Source organism: Papaver somniferum, chromosome 1 (assembly GCF_003573695.1).
Source record: "Papaver somniferum cultivar HN1 chromosome 1, ASM357369v1, whole genome shotgun sequence".
Classification (NCBI taxonomy): domain Eukaryota; kingdom Viridiplantae; phylum Streptophyta; class Magnoliopsida; order Ranunculales; family Papaveraceae; genus Papaver; species Papaver somniferum.
Window position 1 is genome coordinate 247,710,784 of NC_039358.1, and position 22,737 is coordinate 247,733,520.

The 22,737-nt window shown below is 38.0% G+C and overlaps 1 protein-coding gene across 1 annotated transcript; it reads right to left on the minus strand.

Moving 5' to 3' along the window:
• Nucleotides 1-7,650: 7,650 nt before the first annotated feature.
• On the minus strand, nucleotides 7,651-10,796 carry LOC113324328 (phosphoenolpyruvate carboxykinase (ATP)-like). Its single transcript, XM_026572644.1, has 9 exons — nucleotides 10,485-10,796; nucleotides 10,066-10,256; nucleotides 9,804-9,957; nucleotides 9,513-9,698; nucleotides 9,113-9,411; nucleotides 8,851-9,024; nucleotides 8,345-8,759; nucleotides 8,079-8,247; nucleotides 7,651-7,972 (listed from the first exon to the last, which is right to left on the minus strand). Exons 1-9 carry the CDS (start codon nucleotides 10,703-10,705, stop codon nucleotides 7,829-7,831), a joined length of 1,953 nt encoding a protein of 650 aa, XP_026428429.1. The 5' UTR covers nucleotides 10,706-10,796; the 3' UTR covers nucleotides 7,651-7,828.
• Between the last annotated feature and the right edge of the window lie 11,941 nt (nucleotides 10,797-22,737).

The following is a 22,737-nucleotide window of genomic DNA, read 5'->3' on the forward strand; positions in this document are numbered from 1 at the left end:
GTGCGCGCCTTCAGATTTCTGGGCGTGGGTTTCACAGTGGAAAGATCCGAAGAATGGGTATCCGATGTCGGCATGGGCCGGTATGGGCCTGTTTTTTCCTCATCCGCATCCAATCCAATAGGTGATGGATTTGAAATTTGGCATGAGAAATTTGTTGTTTAGGCCTATTCCCTATGCACATGCCAAACCCTTAATTTTGCCGTATATGCGCCAATTATGGGTATGCCAAACTGCTAAACTGGTATGCATATGTGTCAGGAATAACATATAGGCATACACGACAGAGTTTCCAGCGAACGATAGAGTGTCCAATCGCTCGATGGTAAAGTCGGCGCTCGCTGGTCATTCTACCGCTAGCGTTAGTCAAGATGTCGCTCGCTGGTCTGATCAATGCTTATCAGATCTTCATCCAACGGCTACCAATTTCCCCCTATAAATACCTAATTTTTACCCATTCCAACATACTCCAGAAGAAGTATTGTGTTATGCAATCAAGGTTAATTTTTAATGAAATGTAAAACTAGTTTGTATTTGAATATTAATTTAAAAAAAAAGTTTCCATTAATTAAAAAAAATACATTTCAACTAAATTGCTTACATTTATACTACTCATTACCTTGTCCATTTCCTCCCTGACCAAAAATCCAATTGCCCGCGTTTTCTGGATCAAGAGTGTTGTTCAACATATCAGTTAGCGAGCCGGTTTGAGACTCACTTGGTGCTTGAGTCTCATCGGAATCACCATAACCTTGATAAGCAATGGGTTCATAACACATGGGAACACGACACAAATCTTGAAATACGTGTTGTTGATATTCTTGAGGAGTTTGCTGCAATTGGTTGCTGGAATGGTTGAAATGCTGATGAGCTTGAGGAAATTGGGGTTTACAGAGTCGATTGCCTAATTACTTCCATGTTCAGACCACCACCTGGAGTTTTGTCAGTTGTCAAATGACTAAACATACGTGCAGGAGTTGTATCCAAGCCAATATTTTCTTCACCACCACGTACTACTTGACTATCTAACACTAGGTTTGAAGTATAACTTTCTGGTACCTCCTGCATAAGACGACGTCTCAATCTTCTTTCACTTCCACGACTTTGCTGACTTCCAGTTGGGCTCATTCCTCCACCACTGGGTCTCAAATGAGTCATTCCTCTACCAGCTCTACCATTGGGACTCATTCATCTACCAGTGGGACTCATCCTCTAACGCTGAGACTCATTCCCCTACTGCTACATGAACCACCATTACCCTCAAATCCTTGACTCATGTCAAACATCATGCTTTCCCTCTGTTTTTTCAACTCATCCAAGTGGAATCTCTGAAATCCCTGAAATAGAGCATGATAATCATTCAACTGGGTCTGATACTGCAACTCTGTAGTATTGATCCCCCAGTATGGATAAGTCCGATCAAGTGCATCAGAAGCAATTGGACAAGTAACAATCTCTCAAGATGTGCTAGATATAGTCTATACATCCCAAGAAAATGGTGGCATGGTTGAAGATGAACTTTGAGAAGGATATGAAAATGCGTCACCCTTCTCTGGTGGAGGTTGGGAAGGAAGAAATTCATCGTCAAGTGGCATCCTACCTAAAGCTGGGAAATCCATCTGACCCAAATTTTGCGGTTTCATAGCAATATTGGGCTTGAAAATAGTGTTTTACCAAAATAGGTAGTCATTTCTGTCCATTGACTCCTGGATCAATTGATCAGCTTCTTGCTAATGATGACCTTCTCTTATCAATTTGAAGTAATCGTCTTCTGAAATATCTGAACTTGGATAAAGGTTGACGACTATCACTAATCTTCTTTGCAACTGAAGAAGTTGTCTTTCACCATAATACCAAACACCCTTTTCAGAAATAGGGATGTATAACACCATCTTTGTAAGGCTTAGTTGTACCATTCTCTGAGCTTGATCTTCTTCGAACTCTGGTATTGCTTCATACGGCTGGGAGATAAGGTTAAGGATTTTTCTACACAACTGCTGAATCTTATAAAAAATAGAAGTATGTTGACCATCTTCAATCTGTGTAGATTGTCAATTCTCATAATCGTACTTTTGTATGATTGGAAAAACATTGGTATGATTCTTAAGAGAAGGTTCTGAAACACGGAACCATGTATAGCATCAATACTGATAATAATAACATTATTGGTTATTAAATTTTCCATGTAAAAATAACAAACAAATATTATTAAAAATATTGGTTCTTACCTCCAGAACTCCCCAAAAAGCATTAAAACTATCTTTGACATACGGCGAGCAATCACCGAGGGCCATGTAAATCTCTGATAAAATCAGAGACCCCCAATCATGTGTTGGTGCTTGCTCTAAATCTTTTAATGCTTCGAGAAAACCAATTAACACCACTGAGCTAGCATTTGGAAATAGACATTGGCCTAATGTCCACAATACAAACAGACGTTCGAGCTCCTCATAAAGTTCAGGGAACAAATATTGATTACTAGCTACCCTGCTCTCATTCATTTTTCATAGCATAACGTTATAAAAAACTTTTCAACCCATCCACTTTTAACCCATGCGCTTTTATTTGTCTGTATGATTGATTTCCTTCTAATTCATTTGAGTATAAAGGAAGTCTTTGTTTCCATTTATATTGTGATATCCAATTTAGTCTGTTAAATGGAAGTAAGTTTCCAACACATGGAATTCATGTTAACATGTACAAATCTATCTGTGTAACTCCAATTAACAACAATTATTCATAATTAGAGTTTGTTGATTTTTATAAACAAAATACATAATTTAAAAATTAAATTACTAGAAAAAACTAACTTACCGCGTTAAAAGTCCTTGAAAAAGAACGTGTTTGGCATGTCTCATTCTTATAGGGAAACCACGTATAAGGGCACCTTATGTGTAATTAACTATGTTAACACATGCGGATGGTACATGTGCCGTCATCCTCCCCTAATATGTACTGAGACTGTATTCCTCTTTCAGATTATCGAAATATAGAATTTGTGTTGATGTGTTCTTCTTCTTTTTTGGGGGTTTTACCCTTGAATCTCACAGTGTATATCATGTAGATTGAGTCTGTTATCCATTTTGTAGTAATTGGTATCAGAGACGGTCTTTCCTTGGATTGATCATGGATGATGGTAATGGATTTAAGGCTTTAACTGAGCAATTAGCTACTGTTTTACAAGTTCGAGAAGTAATTGCAAGGGCTCTACAAAATACTCCATATCATGTGCTCTATCCAGATACAAGAAAATTTTAGCAGAAGAAACAAAGAGCATGTTGTTGCTGGAGCGCGAGATACATTTGAGTCGAACTGTTAACGGGAATTGGGAATCAAATTCGTCAGAATTTTTTGACGAGAGCTTTGAATTAATTGGATCTGTGTTGAAGAAAGTGACGCTGATTGAGAAAGAAACTGATAAAAATCTTGAAGGAGTTCCAATCGATTCAAGTTCAGAAGGAGATGTCATTCACAATTTTTCATATGAAGGTAATTACTGCTCTAAACCCAAATCTGACTTCTCAACTGTTAATGGAGCTGGTATTACATATGCTCAAGACTAAAATTCTCATGGGGTAAATCTGGTTTCTCCTTATTCTGAATTTGAAGGGAAGATAAAAACCAAATTTTTAGATTACCAAGATGGTAAACCCTTCAATCCTAGAGCTTATTTTGTGGTGGGTTTTCAAAGTAATAGAATTTAGTCTCATGAGAAGTTGAAAGATGGAATGTTAATTACAGATGATAACCTTAATCAATTTACTCCTTTCATATTCCAAATTATCAAGGTACCTTCTAGCCTACATGTATCGCTAGTTACTTTTATATCTGTTGTTTTACCTAATTCTGATTCTGTCCGTGTGTTATTTGATCGTGGAAAATGCCTTGAAGGTATTAAAAGGTATTCTTATCATGTTCAATGCAATTCTGATTTCAATGGGAAATATGTTTATGAGCTAGTTCTTCCACAAGAGTACATATTCTTCATGATTGTGAACTCAACTATGTGTGTAGCTGTTAAAGGTAGTGATAGTTGTTATAGAAAGAACCTGCTTGTGAAAATGACTCATAGAGGTGGTAGCACCAGTTATAGTTTGATCCAAATTTTAGTTCCACATACAAACTTTAATTTTATGACCATGGTATTTTTAGGGTTCACACCGTTAGATTTGTATATGTTGACGTACTATTTAACCAAAACAAGTGGATATCGTAAGGAAGATGTAAACAACTACTTCCCATGTACTCAAATGATACTGCCAGAATCTAGACAATTACACTTATATGGAGATGACAGAGTTCCATCCTCCCATTGGCCCCAAGATCCTGTAATTACTTCTGGTGGTGGCGTAAGTATGGATGCATTTAGGCAATCCGCAATTTATACCCCAACTTCAGTATTTCACCGATTCCAAGCACCTACAATTTAACCATCTTCGGTACCATATCCAGGTTATGAATCGCCTGATGCTACTCAACCACCATCTCAGACTCAAAATAATGAGTTTTCAGATGATCAAACATGCTTAGGGGAATATATATTTGGTAATCGTTAGTTATATATTTGGTAATCGTTAGTTTGATAGATGTTAATCATTAATTTGAATCGTGGTTTGAATCTTTAATGTAATTGCACTTTTATTTGATAAATAATAATTTAATTTTCAATTTATCCATTTAAGTTTTTTTTTTTTAAGTTAAAATTGAGAACTTCAAAACATATAAATTAGATTAAATTTGGGAAACACTTTTAAGATTTCATAACAACTTCCATATCGAAACTCCTTTACGTTGTCACGGAGCCACTTTGCACGACACCTCTGATCAATCTCCAGCAGGGTTTCACCAGTTCTCATGTTTCGAGTCGCTTACCTTATCATATCAATATACTTGTTAATATTCTTAGAAATTATGGAGAACCGATCACTCAACATCATCGAATCACGATTGATGATGTTCGTTGTTTCTTCTTCAAATTTCAGTAAAACGCGCCCCAAAACGGAAATGCTCGTATCAACGATTGGATAATTAGTGCAGAAACATAATTCCTACAAATACATGCACTTTTTTTTATAATTTTCCAATTCACCAGCTTATTTATTCGTCAAAATTTTGTTGTTCTTAATACAGTAATCTATACCTACCAAATCCACACCAGATCACCATGAAATTTTCCCTTTAACTCGTGAATGCATTAGTTGAATTTTAGGTGGAACCTGCATTATCAGCTGGTAAAATTTAGGTGACTAATCCTATTAGGTGGAACATGCACAACTAGGGAATTTTCTTCCTATAAATTAAAACATTTTTCTTGTAGCAAAGGAAAAGTGAAGCGAAACTTGTAAAATACTAGTACTATTGTAGTAGTTTAGTTGAAAAATATATTACCTCTGCTTCTGGAAAAATGTTACTTTCACTTTTTTAATTTGGTCTATTTTTAGGTTAAATTGAAAAAGTGAAAGTAACACTTTTCCAGAAACAAAGGGAGTATTCATGGAGAGCTAGATGCATACCTTTTCTGCATGCCTACAATGAAATTGCACCATTTATTGTTGCAGTAGTAGAATCTCAAATTGTGTTCATTTCTATTCACAAGAAGAAGAAGAATTCAAATAGGAGGAATTCAAAAAACACTATCACGGGAGATCACATCCACGGATTTTGGATCGTAGGAAATACCAATAGGTCCTAGAAATAATATATTAGAATGAGTTTGGTCCAGTTGACTCAGTCAACTGTCTGTTTGGTCCGTTTTGAAAAAATAAATTATAGTTTGGTCCTAGGTTGACGTCATGGATGATGTAATGGTCCCAAGATGATAATTACATCATCCATGACGTCACCCTAGGACATATATACTCAATTCAAGAGAGAAATTATTTTCATATTTACTTTCTCTCACCTCCATATTTTCAGATATAGTTTTTCTCTCTCTTTCTTTTTTTGTTCATCTTCCTGCTAGGTTTTTGATTTTACAGAGATGATAAAGACGGCAGAGAAGATTGTGTGAGTTCATCATTTTTCATCTTCATCTTCGTGCTGCTGTAACAATGGTGATCCGGAGGTGAAAATCGAAATCTGTTTTTTATTTCTTCATGCTCGTGTTGAAGATGAATATGATGAAGACGAAGAAGTTCATTCTTTACATGAACTCATGTTGTTGTTATTGCTCATGAAGATCAAGATGAAGATGATGAAGACTTTCAAGATCTGCTGTTGTTGATTGATGGTGTTCCAGTCGATGAAGATGAAGATGATGATGATGATGATGATGATGGTGATGAAGACTTTCAATATCTGCTCTTGTTGATTGATGGTGTTGCAGTCGATGAAGAATTTCAAGATCTGTTGTTGCTCGTGTTAAAGATGATGAAGACGATGAACGTGATGAATACGATGATGTTGTTGTTTGAAGACGATGATGTTTGCTTCTGCTGCTATTGAAGACGTCGAAGAAGATGAAGAATGATGAGGATGTTGTTATTTCTGGAATGAACTCTGTTTTTTTAGGTTTTTATCAGGAGTTCATTTCTGGAATGAACTCTTGTTTATATAGGTTTTTATCAGGAGTCATATCTGGAATGAAATCTGGTTTATATAGGTTTTTATCAGGAGTTCATATCTGGAATGAACTCTGGTTTATATAGGTTTTTATCAGGAGTTCATATCTGGAATGAACTCTGGTTTATATAGGTTTTTATCAGGAGTTCATATCTGGAATGAACTCTGGTTTATACAGATTTTTATTAGGAGTTCATTTCTGGAATGAACTCCTGATAAAAGGTGATTTCTGAAAAAAATAAGTAGAAATTAACAGGAGTTCATTTTGACGAATGAACTGTTACAAAAAAATAAGTAGAATTTAACACGGAAGGGTACTTTGGTCCATTTATTAATTATTATGGACCAAATGGAAATGTGATTTCTGAAAGAACTAAACAAACATGGGACCACCTAAAAAAGGACCAAATGATATTTTTCACTTTTGGATCACCATATTGCTACACAAATGCGATCCATAATCCGTGGAGGGTGAGCACCCTTGGTAATGTACTATGACAGTTCATAGTTTTTGAAGGCGAATGGATTCCCCTATAAACTCTACACTACTGAAAATTGCCACCAATTGCTAACTTGTTCGCACGGCCCTTATAAGTCTCAACCTTTTCTTCACTTAACAGTTGAGCTTTAAAACCCCAGTCCCAGAGCAGTAGTACCTGAGCAATCTCCAACTAATATCAAGAGGTTAGTGTAGCATTTCTCTTCAGTCAGTATTAACTGGTTTTTGCATCAATTTGCACGTATGCTGCAGGTGAAAGCAAGGAAATATGGAGCAAGACAAATGCCGAAGGGTCTTAGAATGAAGAAGTACTTCGCTGAAGTACTTATTCATGATAACTCATATGAAGGCAAAATGCATGGGTTGAAGAGCCAGAATCTCCTGAGAGTGATATGTGAATCAAATTATTCAGAAGGTTATCCCCGGAAGAAAAGAAGAAATTAGGCATTTCAGGGTGGTTTTGAGCACATTGCTGATATTTTTCTTTGTAAATTGCATTGTAACTGTTCAGTAATAGCATGACCAGTGTGGCGTTCATATTTGTTGGGCAGGGTTAATTATTTCAGCAGAGAGAGAACGAAATCTAAGAATAGTTGAGTCATCAACAAATTTAGAACATTTTTATTTTTACAAGAAGATAAATCGAAGATAAATAATTGCTTTTCCAGTAACAATCAAACTTAAATTTAAACAGCCGCGCCGTGGGGTTCAATCAAGACCACCACGGAAGGGTTTGTCTCCTCTAATCCACCACGTACCAGACCACTAGTATCAAAAAACTGGTCCAGCTGCAAGAATCTCCTCGGTCAATGTACTGTCTTTGCCGATGTTGTAGTTGGTAAATCCCTCAAAATTGTTCCTAAATAAACCTGCCAGCTTCAATAGGGTATCCTTGTATGCTTGCTTATCTGCCCACTGCAATACAATTAGGGAGACAGATGAGAAAAAACTTTTACCAAGTTGGCAACGTAAGTTCCGAAGGTCGAAAAGAATAGTGAAATGCAAGAATGGTCTAACTAACCAAATTGATTGGATCCAAGATTTCTGAAGGAACGCCTTCAACTGCGGTGGGAATCTCCAGACCAAATACTCCAGTCTTATTGTAGGTTGCCTCTAAAAGACTGCCTGAGTGAATGGCATCAATGATCTTACGAGTGTATGCTAACTTAATACGGTTACCGGAACCATAGCTGCGGAAATTAGTCACAAAATGAGTAGCGTGAGAAAATGGAACTGATCGCAGAAAAATCTAATCGAAACCATGACTAGTTCATGTATTATTATTACCTTCCACCAGACCAGCCAGTGTTGACGAGCCAAGCTGTGGCCCCGTGCTTTTGCATTTTCTCAGCAAGCATTGCTGCGTATTTAGTAGGATGCAACATTATAAATGCTGCTCCGAAGCAGGCTGAAAATGTTGCTGTCGGCTCCTTCACACCTTCCACTGTTCCAGCAACCAAGGCTGTGTAGCCGCTGATGAAATGGTACATTGTCTGTGCCAAGTTCAGCTTGCTCACAGGAGGGAGCACTCCGAAAGCATCACAAGACAAAAGGATAACGTTCTTTGGGTGTGGACCGACACATGGTATCTTTGCATTTGGTATGTACTCAATTGGGTACGCGGCTCGAGTGTTCTCTGTAACAGATTTATCTGTATAATCCACTTCACGAGTGTGCTCATCGAAAACCACATTTTCCAGCACTGCCAAAGACAACACTTAATGTAAGCAAAACTCATGAAAAACATGGATACCAAAATGACAGAAGACAAAGTAAACATAGTTACCACTTACCAGTTCCAAACTTGATGGCATTCCAGATCTCGGGTTCTTTCTCTCCCGAGAGATCAATACACTTAGCATAACAACCACCTTCAATGTTGGAGACACCATTATCACTCCAGCAGTGCTCATCATCTCCAATTAAGTACCGGTTCTGATCCGTTGACAAAGTTGTCTTCCCAGTACCTAGATTACATTCACCAAGAGCTTGTTAGATTCTATGGAACATATTACCACCAGGCGAATTCAAACAATTTACTGATCATTTCTTTACCTGATAAGCCGAAAAAGAGGGCAACATCACCACCTTTTCCCATATTACAGCCAGAGTGTAAAGAGAGGATCCCGCGCTTAGGCATGAGGTAATGCATCACACTAAACAAACCCTTTTTCATTTCTCCAGCATATTGAGTACCAAGGATGACCATCTCTCTTCTAGCAAGGTTAAGGTCTATGCTGGTCGAAGATGTCATGTAATGGGTGTAACGATTACATGGGAACTGTCCTGCATTATAAATGGTAAAATCCGGAGTACCGAAATTCTCTAGCTCTTCCTCTGTAGGTCTTATGCACCTGAAAGTTTTAACCAAAACATTTTTATCAGTTGTCTTGTATAATCGCATTCTTTACTGCAAATTTCAGTTTTTATTGGGAAAGGTGAAAATTTTACTTACATATTGTGCATGAACAAGGAGTGATATGCTCTAGCTGATACTATCCTGACTTTGATTTGATGTTCTGGATCCCAGTTCAAGAACTGATCATTCACGTACACCTTATCCAAAGAATTCAAGTAATCAACAGCTCTTTCTCTGTTAACCATGAAGGTGTGCTCATCCATTTCAATGTTGGGTGAGCCTCTGCAGAAGGCAAAAACAAGCTCAAAATCAATACCAGATCCATCAAAGTCAAAACATATTAAAATCACACATAATTAGAGATTGTGATTGTAGAATGTAACATACTTTCCCCACCAAAGATCATCCTCGTTTGACCCGTCTCTAACTACACGCTTATCCCTTGGAGAACGACCAGTTTTTGCACCCGAAAGCGTCGCCAATGCGCCGCTAGATGATATGAAGGAGCCGTGCTCATACTTTATGGCCTGCTCATAGAGCTCTGTCCAAATACAAAATAGAGAAAAATTGGTCTATGAGTATCCATCACCATTGCCAATTTCTGATGGCTAATTTTTTGGACATATCGGTAATCAGATAGTTAAGATACCTGATGGGGAGAGATTGTAAAGGATATGGGTGAACTTCAGGGCACTGTCACTGATGGGAACTACCGGCGCGGTGAGATGGTGATGATGGTGTGTAATTTGAGCCTTTGGGGCTTCTGCAGATTTTCTTGCTGATGGGTCACCTTTCACCACCTTTGGTCCTGTTTCTCTCGTGAGTGATGCCAATGAGGCACTACAATAAGTCAACAACAAAAAATTAATACAAATTTCGCAATATTGTAATTCGTGATCACCACTATATTTGGATTATGTGATGAGATCTTAAATATACGGATGAATGAATGAAAGCGCTTTAAATTTTGTTTTGCCTAAAATCAGTCAACCTTAGTGATTAAGCACCTATTTAATGACTTTTTCGTTGGCCAAAATTTGCAGCTTTGTTTTGTTCAATGTGTAATACCTGATTGATTGAAGCTGTTGCTGTTGACGTTCTTGATCAGAAATGGCAGATGTAAATAAGCTTGCTCCGTCGGCTCCCTGCTGTTTCTTAGGCGTAGTTGGAGCTGATGGTTTTTTCTTCTGAAGTGAATGCAATTGATCAATTGTTTGAGCCTTAACCGGTGGTCCACTATCATCATGGCATATCTCTACTTTAACGCTAGCATTCCCGTTTGCCGCCATTATACGACTGCTGAAAAACTACTCTACAATGAGAAAGAATGAAAAAATGAAGAAACACAGCAATACACAAATTGCAGGGAAATGCTGAGGAAATGAATGAAATGGCTGTGTTGGATATGAGAAGAACAAAGACCCTTTTATAGCTTCTTCTCATTAAGCCAAGTTTGAATATTGTTTTAGATAATCATTATTTATTGTTTTGATTTTATCAATGAATGAATAATCTTTGCTTAATTAGTGGCAGATAAATGGGATTAATAAAGTTTTGGATAATGCTGTTGACAACGTTCTAGCTAGCTGTTGCTAATTAAGTAATGACTGCCAACTAATTTGGGACGTAACTCCTAATTTTCGTTACAATTGCTAATTATTGCGTGATCTGAAGATAACCACGATAGGTGATGGGATTCTGCTCTACTGCCATTATATCCAACGAGGGCGACTGATATTTACTTGTTCTTACTTGGCTCCGCCACTTATGAGAATCATATTCATATTTTTTCGCCCATCATACTAAGCATTTACTCCTGGCTTAGGCTCTGTTGCGAGGAAATTATGTTTAGCACGTTTTGCTTAATAATCTTGGTAAGTTAGGTGGATGCACAAAATTGACTTTGGTGTATTAAAAAAGGAAAAGTAACATGCATATCTAACTCACACCCACGTAGTATAAAGGTCAGTACTTATCGCTGCATCGTCACTGCCACCACCACCACCAGCACATCGGTACGGTGGTCAAACAAATATTAAAATCGCCACCGGACACGCTTTATGGGGACATCCAGGAAAATAGCGGCCGTACTTTATTTTAATCTTCTTATTAAGGTGGCTTAACGATGACTCCCATTTTTCAAGGCCAAAGTTTGAGTTCAGGCCATATATATATATATATATCCATAATACAGTTGAATTTAAGAAAAACGTGAAGAAGGTAATATTTGAGAGAATGGAGCGGCCTGAGGCAGGTGTATCTGATTCATAATCTGGAATCTGAAACCATAATCCAGAACTGTAAATGTCAGAAGTACGCAAGTAACCATGCATGGGAAGTTGGGAATCTTGGGATGCAAACAAACACGTCTGAAGAGGGAGACAGTAACAGTTAATATTAAGATGGGAATCAGATTCTCTGTTAAATGGTCATGGAAACATCTCTCTCTTTGCCTTTGGCATGATACATTGATTAATGTTGGGTTGCTTATCCAAAGTCCCATCCATCCCCTGGCACATGAAATTCTTACAGGTCATAAATGAATGAGGCAAAGTGCCAAACAACTCGAAAATTCACTGGTGTTGACAGGGGCGGGAGCCGAAATCCTCTTTGGGGAAGCAACATTTCGCTAGGGGTGCAACTAAGTAAAAATGGGCTTGGAAGCCCAACTTCTAGACAAGTTTAAGCTTTGGAACCAGTTGGGTTGGGTGTGCCATACACTGGCTATACCCGGTACCCACAGGCCACGACGCCCTGTTTACATCTAAGTTTTATTATTGTTTACTGGAAATGCAGTTCTTAATGAAAGTGGTAAAATTTGTTGATGGTCCAACCATTTAACATTCTCACCGAGTTAATGTAATTCGTCAATTTCACACAAATTTATTGCTGAGATGTACAAGGTTTCTAGCAGAGACTAGCTGTATTAAAATGAAAGTGGTAAAATTTCTTGTAAAAGTGAAAGTGATCGCGTTATCTTCACATGTTAGTATGAAAACAAGGTTTCTAGCAGACTAGTTGTATTAAAAATCATACAGAAAATGGATAAGTATAACCTTTGACAAGTAAAACTAAAAATTGAATTGATCATGGAGAGGTGGTACAATGTTTTTGTCCTCCTGTAACTTCATGATAATGTTACTAGGAGGATCTATAACAACCAAACACCGCAAAGTTTATCAACAGTAGCAGATTTACACAAGATGTCTGTAACTTTATTTTTCTCTTTTCGCATATAAAAGCATTGTCAAGAGATGAATAAACGAAATAAGGACTTTATTGCTAAAACTAAATTACGTGTTCTCCAGTCCACGCTGAATGAAGCTTTGTTCACAGCATCCACAACTATCTTCGAGTCTAGCTCAAATTCCACCTTCTTCTGATTTAATTCTTTGGCCCATTGACATGCCTCCCATAATGCCTTACATTCAGCTTGATCTGATCCAGTTGATTTAGCTAGGTAGATGCATTCTGATCCCCTGTGACGACCTGCAAAATCACGAATAGTCAGACCAATGCCTCCAGTTTTATTTGTATGCAAGAAGGAACCATCAGAGTTAATTTTAAAGGATCCTGTTGGTGTAGGACACAATTATAAATCAAAACGAGATTGAACATGAAATCCAAATACTAGTAATCTGAGGCTTATTTTCGAAATCCAAAATCTCCTTCCTGCATCTATGTACAATTGTGTCTTTGGTGATATTTATGCCTTTGAAGATCCTGTCGCATCGCTCGTTCCAAAAACACCACCCTACAATAATCACTTTAAAGACTTTTATTTCCTGTATCTGATTAGCAAGAAGTTTGTCCATCAAGTCATAGAGCCCATCTTGTAAAGAAGTACCAAACAAACTATGTATACCTAAAGTGACAGTCCAAATTCTTTTGGCAGTGTCACACTCCATAATGCAGTGGGAATCCGTTTCCATACATTGGTTGCAGAAAGTGAAGCTTAAGTCTCCAGAATGAATGAAATGAGTAAGTTTATATCTATCTGAAAGGATGTCCTTAATACGTTCCCATGCAAACTGAGTAATCTTTAGAAGAAGAGGTAGTTTCCACAATCTGTTGAATATATATTTCATACGTTTCCTAACAGAGTTGTTCATATTTGCCTCCTTAAACATTTTGCGACAAGCTGACTTGACTGTGAAGAAACCATTTTTCTCTAAGGTCCAAACCAATTTATCTTCATGCTGACGATGGATGGATATATTGAGAATGTACCTTGTTATCTCAAGCATTAGCTCACTGCTGATGCTAATCCATGACCAGGTAGAATTATTGTTTATGAATATTGAAAATTTCCCCTCTTTTAAAGATTTTGCACGGATAAAGTATTGTCTATACATAGTCTCCAAGCAGATTTAGCTAGAAGGGTTCTGTTGAACAACTCTAAATCTCTGAAACCTAAACTTCCTTATTTTTTGGGTTTATTAATACCTTTCCAAGATATGAAATGTTTTCCTTTGTTTGTTTTTTTGTTTCTCCAGAATTTCTGTTGAGCTGAATTCATTTCATTGATAATAGAATTTGGAAGATTGAAACTTCTCATATGATGAAATGGAATTGCGCATTAGTGACATTCCTAATCATAATTGATCTTGCAGCCTCTGACATATTAATAGTTCTTCATCTAGTGATGAGTGCCAAATATTGTATATATTTATCCCTTTTTGTTGGCATTTTAACTCATCTTTTGTGCATTAATTCTACATATTATCCCATATTCTGTATTTTCAGTGTTTTCAAGAATAAATATTTTTATTAATTAATTTTGTATTTTTAGGTAATAAATAAAGTTCGGATGAGTCGCGGAGCGAAAAGAGCAGAATAGTAGTGAAAAGCCGGGAGAAATTACGCAAGGAAACCGCGAAGAATGATGCGCACAACCTCATTTTCTACACACAAAAGCGCCTCCGTTCTCAGACATCAGATCAATTCTCAGAAGCATCCGACGGTCGCTCCCTCATAGAGCATCGAAATCTGATGTCTCTGCCAAGCACCACAGCGCTGAAATTCCAAGCCTTCAGATTAGATGGTAGTTGAATCCAACGGTCGCTCCCTTGCTGTTCATCAAAGTTTGATATCTCCGCCTAACACTACAGTACCTAACTCCATCAAGTACCGTTTATTTTGTTGTATCATATAATCCAACGGTCGCTCATCGCTTACCTCCGAATCACCGTCCGATCTACCTACCATCTCCGAATCTCGCAGCTCAGAGTCACAGAACATCAAGACTCGATGCATTCGCCTTACACCCTAGTACCCGAGCCCATCCACCTAACCCAAACACACCCCCTACCCCAAACACAGTCGAGCCATACCCTCTCCACCATCTTCTCCACAGAACCACCGTACACCACCACCTTCTCCACCTGCTCTGACTCCATCACCAACTCCTCTACCACCACCACACCTCCACCATCATCACCCCTACCTTCCTACAACTATTACCCATCTTTATAGCCCCCTAATTCGTCAATTTCTCCCCTGCCGAAACCCTAGGTGAATGGTTGACGAATTAGTGAAGCTAGAAAGAGAAATTGAAGGCATGGGAAGGAGCAGAGAAGGGAGAAGAAGCATGGGTTGAAGACGGACTCGTCTTATCACGTTTGGTAAGCTCGAAAATCAAAACCCTAGTCTACTGTCAATTTGGGGATTTTTGTGTAGAACCCTAATTGTGCTTGTAACTATAAATTGGGACTGTGGGTGTGATGTAAAGACTCATGTTGGGATTAGCCCACATCCAGGACTCTCATGTCCTGTTAACTGTTAACTTTAGTTCAATTTTCAATTTCAGTCACTGCTTAATTTCAGTTCACAGTTGTGTTGTTCTTGTTCATTGTTCCATGTTTTAAATCTTTGTTTGTTAATTTTCCTGTTAATGTGTTATGCTTATGTTCATATTCCTGTTATGCTTATGCCCAAGTTCTGTTAATGTGTTAGCCTGTATCATTTCTTGTTTTCAATTCCTGTTAGTGTTGTTTACTGTTAAATGTTCACTGTCAGTTAAATGTTCCTGTTGTGTTTAATGTATTGTTACATTTGAAGGAATGCTAGGCTAGGTATCTGTGAAGCAATGTGCTGATTGTGCAATGGCAAGAAATCAGTGCTCATAGCAAGCTGATGTTCTTGCCATTCTCCTTGTATGCTTAGGTTGTAGTGTTGATTGTGCATTGGGGGAAATTAGTGCTCACTAGTGACAATGAGCAAGCTAATTTTCCTCCCATTCTTTTAGTTTGCCTGTATCCTGCCTTAGATTTGCTTCATTTCAGTTTCTTATTCATCCCTGCCCTTGGCTTAGGCCTTGGTTCATCTTGTTTTGTTTTGTTTTGTTTTTGTTCACCCTGTTGTTGCTGTTTAGTTTTTCCATTGCTTTTTTTTTTTTTCTGTTGCTTCTCTTATTCCATCTGCCCTGCAACTCTCTTGTTTTGCTTTCCTTTCCATTGCTTGTACATTCTGTTACTTGTGCTACATTGCCTTCTCTGTCACTTGTGCTGCTGCTGTTGCTGCTGCCAAGCAGCTGCTGTTGCTGTTGCTGCTGCTAGGCCTGCTACCTGGTGCTGCTTCTTTCTCCTGCAGCTGCTGTTGCTGTTGCCTTCCTGCAGTTCCTGCTGCATTGCTCTTCCTCTGCCAAGCTGCTGCTGCTGCAGTGCAGCACTTGTGCTGCTGCTGCTGTTGTAGCTGCTGCTTCCTGCAGCCAAGCAAAGGTCCATCAAACTGAAACCACAGCTCAGGTTAAGACCCAAAGGCCTAGCTAAATCAAAGCTCAAGTTCAGTCCACCAAAGCCCAAATTTCATTAAGGTCAAAAGCCTAAATTTAAGGCCCAAAGCCCATTTGCACTTCAAAGACCAAACTGAGCCCAAGCTCAGTTCTTTTTATTTTGAACAAACCCATTAGTACATTAAGCCCAATAGTTCCAAAGGGGTATTCTAAGCCCAAAGCAAATCTAGGAACCCAAATAGCTAAAACACTTCCGAAACACACCCGATCTCTGTGGATCGACCCGTACTTGCACGAGCTATAACTGACGACCGTGCACTTGCGGTTATAATTTGTAGGACCTTTTAGAAGCCTACCAAGTTTTTGGCGCCGCTGCCGGGATTGGCGCCGTGCTTGGTGTGTTTTATCTGTGTTTTTATTAGCTAATTTTGTATTTCATGTCATAGCATTTGCATCTGCATCTGCTTCATTTCATTTGCTGTTGGACCTGCTGTTTGAACCTGTTTTTCCTCTGCTGGGACGCCACCAAGGAAAAGAACCAAAACCCAACTGGGTTTTTGCAACAATATCAGAGCAGCTGGGCTGTGCTAAAAGGTAAGCCTAAACCCATTCCATTGAGAGAACCCAACCTGTGGGCTTCCAAATTTTTTAATTGTGGGCTTGTAATAATTAACCCAATTTTTTTGGGCTTTTTATTATTTTTCTATTTTGGGTTTGTAAAATTTATTTGTGGGCTTGTATTTATTTTTTGTGGGCTTGTTTAAATTCTTCCATTGGACTTGTATTTTGGACTCTGGGTTTAAACCCAGCTAAGCTTATAACTGATTGTGGACTTGCTTCCACTCAAGAGTGGACCTCGAAACCAAAGTTTTAAAACAAACGTCGGGCCTTAACCAACTGGGCCAAATTAAACTTTCAAAATTAAAACTTGGATTTTCGTAGGCCGCAGCCTTCATTCCATTCCATTAGAGGCTTGCACAGTGGGCGTGCTCCCAATTCAAAAACCAAATTTCATTTTCTTTTTCGAAAAAAAAAAAAAAAAAAAAATTTTGCTCCCTATTTTAAAACCAAATTTCTACTTTGCTCCCATTTTTTTAAAACCAAATTTTCTTGTAGATAATGTGTTAGTTAAATTTCCTTTTGTATATATTTTGCTAATCCAATATGATCTCGGCTGAAATATGTTGGATTTTTGCCTTGAATAACGGAGTTTTAATTCTGCTTTCGCCGAAATCGGGTATTCTCTCTCCTTTTACTCTACTCAGCATGTCCCTTTCCATATGTTGCATTTTAATTCTTTCCATATTTTGAACATTGAGGACAATGTTTAGTTTAGGTTTGGGGGTATAGAGTAGATGCCACGATAATATGCCATAATTGAAAACGAACTCCTTCTTCTTTTGAAAAATCGAAAAAATTCAAAAAAATTAAAAAAATTAAAATGAAAATCAAAAATGGAGCTCATTTACCTTGAAATGTTGACTCTTGTGCAAATATGTAATTATTAGGAGTCTTAGTCTAGATATTTAGGCACCCTGATTCTAGCACAATTCACATAGTGATAAGAAATTTGCACGCGCACGATCTACCAATACATGTATGGCCTCGATCTTCAAGGTGTTTGATAGGAAGTTACGATTGCCAATCACTTTAGAATACTGAACGAAACTTGACTAGCTTGTTCTTTGGTTGGTTGGGATAGAAGGTGGAGGTTACAATAAGAAAGACAACCATCGAATTTAACTGGGTGCATCAAAAAGGGCTACCTCTTGCAAAGTGTCATGTAATTTTTGTTTCCTTTTGTATATGTATCAAAAGTGTTTCCTTGTTCTAAATAAAAAAAAAAAAAAAAAAAAAAAAAAAAAAAAAAAAAAAAACGATGTATTTATTCAAAAAAAAAAAAAAAAAAAAAGGAAAAAAATATCAGAAAAATACAAAAAAAATCAAGTATTCCATCATCTCTTGTTCCAAAAAAAAGAGAGTAGTCAATGTAAATAAGAGTCATGTAAATAGTCATTTTGTTGTTTCATTGTAATAAGCAAGGAAGGGTGTATGCCATTGATGTACAACGCGAGAAATTGTGAAATACCTCCAACTCATTCACAATTCTCGTAAAGTCCGGACAGCTAGCTAGATTTCGACCTCAGTTCTTAGCCTGAGAAACTATCTCTTGGTGATTAGTAGTCATGACTTCAGATCTTTCTTTACACATGTGTAGATACACTTTACACTCTTATCACATGTCTTTTTTTGTTATCAGTGCTAGGATTGTGCCTTTAATAGCTAGGTTGACATCTCCATTTTGCTGTGAGCTTAAACTGTTTTGCACATGTCACGTTTGATGGAATCTGAGCTCATATTTTGTCCTTAGGTTTTGTAGGCACACCTCTGGTAAACCTTCACGAGACTTCAACTCGTCCACTAGGGACACTTAGTGGTTTAAAAGGCTTAGTGCATACGCTAAATGCATTCGAGAGACCAGCGACAGTGGTATAGTTAGGATTTCCTTAGTTTTGTTTTACTTGAGGACAAGTAAAATTCAGGTTTGGGGGTATTTGATGAGTGCCAAATATTGTATATATCTATCCCTTTTTGTTGGCATTTAACTCATCTTTTGTGCAGTAATTCTACATTTTATCCCATATTCTGTATTTTCATTGTTTTCAAGAAATAAATATTTTTATTAATTAATTTTGCATTTTTAGGTAATAAATAAAGTTCGGATGAGTCGCGGAGCGAAAAGAGCAGAAAAGTAGTGAAAAGCCGGGAGAAATTACGCAAGGAAGCCGCGAAGAATGGTGCGCACAACCTCATTTTCTACACACAAAAGCGCCTCCGTTCTCAGCCATCAGATCATTTCTCAGAAGCATCCGACGGTCGCTCCCTTGCTGTGCATCAAAGTTTGATATCTCCGCCTAACACTACAGTACCCAACTCCATCAAGTACCGTTTATTTTGTTGTATCATATAATCCAACGGTCGCTCATCGCTTACCTCCGAATCACCGTCCGATCTACCTACCATCTCCGAATCTCGCAGCTCAGAGTCACAGAACATCAAGACTCGATGCATTCGCCTTACACCCTAGTACCCGAGCCCATCCACCTAACCCAAACACACCCCCTACCCCAAACACAGTCGAGCCATACCCTCTCCACCATCTTCTCCACAGAACCACCGTACACCACCACCTTCTCCACCTGCTCTGACTCCATCACCAACTCCTCTACCACCACCACACCTCCACCATCATCACCCCTACCTTCCTACAACTATTACCCATCTTTATAGCCCCCTAATTCGTCAATTTCTCCCCTGCCGAAACCCTAGGTGAATGGTTGACGAATTAGTGAAGCTAGAAAGAGAAATTGAAGGCATGGGAAGGAGCAGAGAAGGGAGAAGAAGCATGGGTTGAAGACGGACTCGTCTTATCACGTTTGGTAAGCTCGAAAATCAAAACCCTAGTCTACTGTCAATTTGGGGATTTTTTGTGTAGAACCCTAATTGTGCTTGTAACTATAAATTGGGACTATGGGTTGTGTTGTAAAAACTATGTTGGGATTAGCCCACATCCAGGACTCTCATGTCCTGTTAACTGTTAACTTTAGTTCAATTTTCAATTTTCAGTCACTGCTTAATTTCAGTTCACAGTTGTGTTGTTCTTGTTCATTGTTCCATGTTTTAAATCTTTGTTTGTTAATTTTCCTGTTAATGTGTTATGCTTATGTTCATATTCCTGTTATGCTTATGCCCAAGTTCTGTTAATGTGTTAGCCTGTATCATTTCTTGTTTTCAATTCCTGTTAGTGTTGTTTACTGTTAAATGTTCACTGTCAGTTAAATGTTCCTGTTGTGTTTAATGTATTGTTACATTTGAAGGAATGCTAGGCTAGGTATCTGTGAAGCAATGTGCTGATTGTGCAATGGCAAGAAATCAGTGCTCATAGCAAGCTGATGTTCTTGCCATTCTCCTTGTATGCTTAGGTTGTAGTGTTGATTGTGCATTGGGGGAAATTAGTGCTCACTAGTGACAATGAGCAAGCTAATTTTCCTCCCATTCTTTTAGTTTGCCTGTATCCTGCCTTAGATTTGCTTCATTTCAGTTTCTTATTCATCCCTGCCCTTGGCTTAGGCCTTGGTTCATCTTGTTTTGTTTTGTTTTGTTTTTGTTCACCCTGTTGTTGCTGTTTAGTTTTTCCATTGCTTTTTTTTTTTTTCTGTTGCTTCTCTTATTCCATCTGCCCTGCAACTCTCTTGTTTTGCTTTCCTTTCCATTGCTTGTACATTCTGTTACTTGTGCTACATTGCCTTCTCTGTCACTTGTGCTGCTGCTGTTGCTGCTGCCAAGCAGCTGCTGTTGCTGTTGCTGCTGCTAGGCCTGCTACCTGGTGCTGCTTCTTTCTCCTGCAGCTGCTGTTGCTGTTGCCTTCCTGCAGTTCCTGCTGCATTGCTCTCTTCCTCTGCCAAGCTGCTGCTGCTGCAGTGCAGCACTTGTGCTGCTGCTGCTGTTGTAGCTGCTGCTTCCTGCAGCCAAGCAAAGGTCCATCAAACTGAAACCACAGCTCAGGTTAAGACCCAAAGGCCTAGCTAAATCAAAGCTCAAGTTCAGTCCACCAAAGCCCAAATTTCATTAAGGTCAAAAGCCTAAATTTAAGGCCCAAAGCCCATTTGCACTTCAAAGACCAAACTGAGCCCAAGCTCAGTTCTTTTTATTTTGAACAAACCCATTAGTACATTAAGCCCAATAGTTCCAAAGGGGTATTCTAAGCCCAAAGCAAATCTAGGAACCCAAATAGCTAAAACACTTCCGAAACACACCCGATCTCTGTGGATCGACCCGTACTTGCACGAGCTATAACTGACGACCGTGCACTTGCGGTTATAATTTGTAGGACCTTTTAGAAGCCTACCATCTAGATAATATCTTTTCTTCATCTTATCTATCAGAGGAGAGAAAGCAATTTTCCTGCTTCTACCCACAAAAATTGGAAGACCAGGATATTTTCTTTTTTCATATCAAGTTTTATTACCTGAAGAAATGAGGGACTCATATTTTTTGAGAAGAAGACTGCAGATTTATGGAAATTAATGAGTTGTCCAGAGCATGCACTGAAATCCTCTATCATCTGAAGAAGTTTGTTAACTTTAACTAGATTTGCTTTACATAAAAGTAGACAATCATCTGCAGATAAAAGATGATTAATTTTTGGAGTTGATCTGGATATCTTTGAGAAAGCTTTCATAGATATAATGAAAAGATAAGGAGTTAGTGGGTCTCCTTGTCAAATTCCCCTTGTAGGTCTAAAAGTTCTTGAAAGAAGAACCATTTACCATGATTTCTATTTGAGAGGCACTTATACATTGGTGAATTAGGTGACAGAGCTTCTCACTAAATTCAAACTTCCTACGAACTTCAATGAGGAAATCCCATTCTGGCCTATAGAATGCTTTTGACATGTCCATTTTTAGAGCTAAATGACCAGACCTACCTCCTTTCTTCTTCATTGCTTTGACAAACTCTTGAACAAGACATATATTCTCAGATGTTAACCTACCATAAACATAATGTTAGAGAATTTCTCTGTCAAACTCGCATGCATTGCTATCTCAAGCATGTTTGTCAATGTTAGTGATCAAAACTATAAGTCTTGATTTCTAGCCTATTTGTAGATGTCTCGGACTAGGACATAGATAGTGTAGTTGAGCTTAAATCTCTCGACGTTCATCTCTTAAAGACGAAGAACTACTAAGGGGAGCTTGTGGAACTTCTTCGACAAAAGGTATGTGGAGACTTGAACTTATCTATCACTTTGAAAGTCTATTTCTACTATCTCCTATTGATAGGATTCGAAGATGCCTATTTGTGATAACCGCAATCGCATGGTGTCCAACTAGTAGACAGAGGCAAGTACTGGTCGAACGCGATGGAAATACTCTAATAAATATCTTTAATGAACTAACCAGAAATGATTTTTTGGATTTTTAGAATGAGAAATGTAAAACGAAATAATAAACTAAAACTAAACTTAAAAGAAATCCAATGGGAGAGTGGTAACCAGGGTTTATAGTATCCACCACTATTTCTATTCAAATACTGAAATGAAACATAATTCATGAATATTTATTTATCGTCCGTTCTATCAACATCACCTAGTATATGTATTAGAGTTGCAAATATCACTGAGACACCCTAAGCATGGCGCATCAAAAGACTAAACCGAAGCATGAACCATCAAATTGCGTTAGCGAGAAATTTATGCGAAACTAAATATGATTCACAAATAGTACCTGACTATTCTAAGCATACACCATCAAAGGATTTAACCTAAGTATGGAAATATCAAATAAGCAGAAAAATATAATTTCAATCCTAACAATTATGCATAAAGGTTCTGCAAAACCGGTGAAGAGGCAACTCATATTTCAATCAATCGATAAACAATATCAAGAACTAATCATATTCAATTTATAATATCCTCCGAAACATAAATACATCAAATCAAATTGTTCTTATGCTCAAAGTGGTTTCTATCATAAACCCTGATTACAAAGTTTAGCTAAACATGGCTTTCTCAAAAGCCATCAAAAT